We start from the raw sequence: 6,038 nt of genomic DNA on the forward strand, positions 1-6,038 counted from the left end.
AGAATTAAGAGGTGAGGAGTGGACCAAGGGTCCAAGTGTCAGGGGGAAGAGGCACGGACAGCAAGCAGAGTGACCAAATCTCTTCTTTTCTTTCCTCAACTCTTGAGGATATGAATCTATATGCTTGTAGTATGTGTGTGTGTGTGTGTGAGAGAGAGAGAGAGAAAGAGAGAGAGAGAGAGAGAGAGAGAGAGAGAGAGAGAGAGAGAGAGAGAGTTTTCATATCCACAGCCTCATAACTTTCTGGACAATTTTAGTGGCTTCTAGCAGGAATGAGAGGCAATAGCACAGGCTCTTGATGAATTCTGGAGATAGGACCAGTCAAAGAGGGAACAAATGGCACAGACACAGACAGTGAGTGTATGCTGAGAGAACAGTGAGAGGTGGAGTGTAGGGGTTAAGGATAATTATAGTATATCAAAATATATTGTTTATGTGTCATGAATCTGCAAAACAGTACAGTACCAGTACAGTGTCTCCTTATAACTGCCAGATTTCTTGAAGAGTTTTATTTCAAATAAGCTTTATCATTATTCCTATGCTCATCCATGTCAGACCACATGTCCTGATTTGGGGTACAGGGTTTCATTCTATTAATAATCAATTAATGGTCAATAATAATCAACTAAAATTCGGTATGAGCCCATCTCCCATATTTTTTTTGTCTTCAACCAAGTGTATAGTGTAAAAATATAAGTCGGAAAACCAAAGTTCGATATCCAACTCCTTCAACTATCTACACGAATTTCGATAAATCTATTACTTTTTGAGCACTAAGTTCATTTTCTAAAATGCTGATAATAATATAAGTTGTGGTCACTTATATTGTATTTTACAGTTTGCAAAATGCCTTATTACATATGTTATCCCATTTAATCTTCATAGCAGTCTGTGAATTATGTATTTTATCCCCATTTTACACATCCAGGAAATTGTTTGAGAGGTTCCTTAACTTTTCCAGGATCTCAAAGGAAGCAGGAGCTGGAAGTGAGTTCTTTTAATGGTCTTAGAAAGGACATATAATTGCCTTTTCTGAGGAAAAATTCTTTTACATATATACAGATATACATAGAGAGATTGCTAGGCAGTGGAAATTATGACAGCGAAAGAGTGCTGCCCTAACAAATCACATTCAACGGAAGATGAGTGCATTTTGTTCCTTAAAGATCACATTCCTTCTTTCATTCTCTAGTAGTTCCCAGTCTGTTTACCTCTAAAATCCTCGTGATCCAAAAGACCAGCACCTGGAAAAAAGAGGAGAGAGAGCTCCATGATTTTGTTTCTTGAATATTAGTGGCACTTCATTTAGGACTCTGAGAGTGAATGCCAACAGGGATTCGCAATGGTGAATAATGAAGTGAATTAATTTACTTTGTAGGAACTAGGAACTGTGCATGAATAGCAGGAGAAGATGATGATAAATGAACATGCCGGTCACTAGTTTCAGAATAGAAGCCAGGCTAAGAGGTAAGAAGGGGACTCAAAGGTATTGTTCCTTTTAGGTACTCCATCATCTAGCTCCTGTTTTCTCTCTTTACCATCCTAGAATATCTTTCTAAGCAACCTGGCATCTCTTTAGACCTTGCCATGGAAAACCTATTTTATCTCTTCGGAACTTGAACTTGATGTTCTCCTAAGCTCATAATTTCTGGCTATCGTAGACTCTGGTATCTAGCCTGGACTCTTTCCTAGCCTCATTAGTAAGGCTCTCTTCACTACCAGACTTAGACTCTCTGCTGGGCCTTCTGCTGTATCCCTAGACTATTTTTTTGGTCTCTGTTCTTGGGCCACAGAAGGCAACTGAAGGGAGCCTCACAACCAGACAGGTCCACCTACTACTAATAAATTCATTCTACCCAACTCCAGTTTGGCACTTAATCCTGCTCAGCAATGTCTGACGGGTTGTTCCTAAGTAACTCAGAAGTTCAATTTGCACAATGGAATACTACACAAAGTTTTGGAAATACAATGATGAACAAGGCAGAGTTGGCCCTACCTTGGAAATTGCATGCACGATTACCATCTTTCTTTTTCTCACGAGTATAAGTACTTACTTTGTTCTGAACTGTATCTTGAGATGTTAATTTCTGTGGAAGAATTGAGTGAAAATAATCCTATTAGCTGCTTGTGAGAGGTGTTTTCCCTCCTCCCAAGTCTTCTTATTCTAAACTGTGCTTCTTTACTCCTAAGGTACTTCTTTGCTTCCCTCCTGATATAATAAATTACTGTCTCCCACCTCTTTATAGCACCTTCATCCATCCCAGTCCTATCTATTCTTTTACAGTACTATTCTCTGGGACTCACAAGTATTGGGGATGAGAAATATGAGATGATGCAGCTGACTGGAAAGGAGCGAGTGCAATGCTGAGAAAAATCCTTGAAAGAGGAAACTTATGGCATAGAAATTGGTCATTGCTTTTATGAGCCCCATCTCTTTCATTGACAAGTACTACTTTGTTAGTGCCCATATTAAGGCACTAATATTCTTTCCATATAAAGCTATTTTTTGTGTCTAATAGCATAGTGTCTTCTTCCTCCCCCCCCCCCTTTTTTTTACTAAGATAATTTCCCTAGGAACTCAGATAATTCTCCCTTGAAGTACTCTTATTGTTGTTATTAAACTTAACTCATATATTTTATTTTGGTTGACATTATTGGTATGTAAGCTTTAGGAGTTTAAAAGTGCAGGGGAATCACTAATATATGAGAAGCTCTTTGACTCATGCATTGAAATGAGACTTTTGACAAAATGAGAATACTGAGCAAAGTCTCTAGCTATCTCATATGGAGAGAAACTCAGACTGAATCATGACATCCCTCCCTCTGTAAGTATCCTCAGATTCCATTTTGACTCATCGTTACTCACCATTTTGCTTGCGTCGTGACCATCTCGCTAGCAAAATAGCCAGGATGGCAAGTCCCAGTAGAGCCAGGATGACAGCCAAACTTATTTCTGAAACAAAAACTCATCTGTAGGCCTGCTTATTTAGACAAGGTCATTATCAGAGACAATTTCTGGTCTCCTTTCACTCTCCATCAGATAGACCTTTGTTTTTGTTTTATAAATTCTTTCCCTTTACACCACCTGAACAGCTTTCTTCCTTTATTCCTCATCATACTGCCCCCATGTCCCTTCTCTTATATCTTTCTTAGCCCTTATATTGGTCCTTTTGGTCAGATACTAAGAAACTGAGATGCTGTGTATCCTTGTTTTAGAGTAGACAATTTGTCAGATTTTTTCCTCAACTGAACTCTTTACTCCTCAGGCAAGAGATAGTTAGAAGGAGGAAATACTTTGCCAAGCAATCCACTGTGGTGTGAGAAAAAATTAAAACTTCTGTTTCTATGTATTTTTAGTCTCATCCTTTACAAATTTCTAGTTTTCTGTTTTCAAACATACATATTAGAACAGTGGTATATTCATGAAAATTATAAATACACACATGTGGGTAGGCACGCTTAAAAATTTTGTCGAGTGAGTGATCAAAAGCTTTGGAGGCTCTTTACCTAAAGTGGTCATTTTAATGAAAGACATAGCAAAGGACAAAAACTTATTGTCCCTGGGTAAAACCTTCCAGACATCATCCATCAAGCTCCTCCTGATAAGATGGCTACTTGTGAGGTCTGTTACTGTGGTTAACAAGAGAAAGCAAGCAGGGGCTGCCTGACCTGTGTGTGTTTCTGCATTGCAGGAGAGATAATCTTAACTTACCCATGATCATGAAGAATTGAGCTATAACGTATAAAATCTGCCCATGGCAGCAAAAAAAATGTTGAAGAACATTGAACTCTGAAGAGCTAAGGAAACCACTTATATCAGAATTAAGGCTATTGCAAAAATGGCAGTAGGTGATTCCATCTCAATAATACACCTTCCAGTTGGGGCAGATTAGACAATGCGTATTGAGTCTTTTAGGTGTTAAGTCAAATGAGGGAATTCTCCTACCATCAAATCAACCCTCAGAGATATTCTCCTAATGTCTCATAAATGTGCAGGAAATAAGACTGGCATCCAGCACGTGTGTCAGAATTTTGTGACCAAGTGTGAAGTAACCTTTAGAGGAGACAGGGATAAGCAGGGGATTAATTTGATCAAACCTCTAGCAACTACTCCCCTTTGAGTGGCATCTGAAATGCTCTGGCCATAGGGCAGTGTGCTGGTTTGAAAGGAAGTATGCCCCCTAAGAAAAACCATGTTTTAATATGTCCCATTTCATAAGGTAGAATAATCTCTATTCAACACCGTATGTTTGAAACTGTGATTGGATCATCTCCCTGGTTGATGTGATTTAGTCAAGAATGGTTGTTAAACTGGATTAGGGGACGACATGTCTCCACCCATTTGAGTGGGTCTTGATTAGTTTCTGAAGTCCTATAAAAGAGGAAATATTTTGGAGAAGAAGAGAGGCAGAGAGGGCAGAGAATGCTGCCGCACCACGAAGCAGAGAGTCCACCAGCCAGTGACCTTTGGAGATGAAGAAGGAAGATGCCTCCCGGGGAGCTTCATGAAATAGGAAGCCAGTAGAGAAAGCTAGCAGATGATGCCGTATTTGCCATGTGCCCTTCCAGCTGAGAGAGAAGCCCTGACTGTTTGCCATGTGCCATCTCACTTGAGAGAGAAACCCTGAACTTCATCGGCCTTCTTGAACCAAGGTATCTTTCCCTGGATGCCTTTAATTGGACATTACTATAGACTTGTTGAAATGGGGACATTTTCTTGGCCTTAGAACTGTAAACTTGCAACTTATTAAATTCCCCTCGTTAAAAGCCATTCCGTTTTTGGTATATTGCATTCCGGCAGCTAGCAAACTAGAACAGGCAGCTAGATGACCCACTGCATTTTTGAGGAAAATCTGAGGAGCTATTATCCCACAGTTGAGTCAGAGTATAAAGTCAACAATACTACAGAAGGGAGATAAGAGGCTAAAGAATTTCCCCAGCACCATGGAAGATGATTATTTTCTTCCATTAGTTCAAACACTAGAAAGCAAAGGAAGAATCAGTACTCTTACCGGAGAATTGTATTGACTATGGGTTGTTTTTGCCAGGCTCTAAAAGGAATCAATGAGAGTGAAAGAAAAGAGACTGAATTTGAAAAGAAAGCAGGCAAGGTAAGTAAAGCAGTTATGCTAAAGTTACTGAACAGAAGACTCCTGGGGGTGAAGGAGGCCTCAGAAAAAAAATAAGTTCATACCCAAGATGACCATTTTCCAATGATTGTCTTCTGTGGGTTCCGTGTCATCTGGATATCTTCCTCAGAGGAAATCAAGATAAAATGGTCAACCCAAGCTCACTGTTTCTTGGCTATATGAATTTGGGTATGAGGGAAGCCTTTGTAGATTAGGGTGCAGAAGTTGCTGAGGAATTGTGTGGCTCAAGCTGATTAGACCTAAGCAGACTATGGGAGAGGGGCCTGTGTAATGAAGATTCTAGAATCTGTGTTGTAACAAAGAATTAGAACCTCAGAGAGGCAAGAGGAAAAGAAAAGGAGGACCAAGAGGCTGGGCAGCTTCACAACACTTTTGAGGACCTTAGACTTAGCGTGATAGAGGGACACTCAATACCACCCGGGCTCTGTAATAATTTCTAATTTTTAGTGGTGTTGAATCCAGAAATTTTGTCTTATTCATCTTGTAACTCTTGAACCTTCTACATGATGGAATTTAATAAATGTTTAATGATTAAAAGTGAGAAGTCCCCAAATCTTAAAAAGAGGAGTCTTAAAACAAAAGATGGATGACATGAAGAAGCTAAGTCAATGGGAGTTAGTAGGGGAAATCAAGAAGTCCATGGTGTAAGGAAGAGTCAGCTAGTCAATGGGATTTCATAAACCACTGTGGTTAACAAAGAGAAAGAATAATAAAATTCCCCTTTATTAAGTGTCTTTGAACAACACAACTCATTACTAGGTGCTTTATAAATACAAAATCATTTAATCACCAACAACCTTTACAATAAAATCCTTCAAGGTCGAGAGATATATCTGATGTTACCCAACCAACAAATGGAGCTTCTGACACCAAAGCCCACACACTTCT

The 6,038-nt window shown here is 39.3% G+C and overlaps 1 protein-coding gene across 1 annotated transcript in view; it reads right to left on the reverse strand.

Moving 5' to 3' along the window:
- Positions 1–5,425, reverse strand: part of TSBP1 (testis expressed basic protein 1) — a 72,450-nt gene extending 67,025 nt beyond the window's left edge. The window contains 4 exon segments of the mRNA XM_077159406.1: positions 1,212–1,244; positions 2,055–2,087; positions 2,867–2,953; positions 5,195–5,425. Coding sequence (XP_077015521.1) covers positions 1,212–1,244; positions 2,055–2,087; positions 2,867–2,953; positions 5,195–5,207 — 166 coding nt within the window. The 5' untranslated portion in view covers positions 5,208–5,425.
- Between the last annotated feature and the right edge of the window lie 613 nt (positions 5,426–6,038).

This window comes from Tamandua tetradactyla, chromosome 5 (assembly GCF_023851605.1).
Source record: "Tamandua tetradactyla isolate mTamTet1 chromosome 5, mTamTet1.pri, whole genome shotgun sequence".
NCBI lineage: Eukaryota > Metazoa > Chordata > Mammalia > Pilosa > Myrmecophagidae > Tamandua > Tamandua tetradactyla.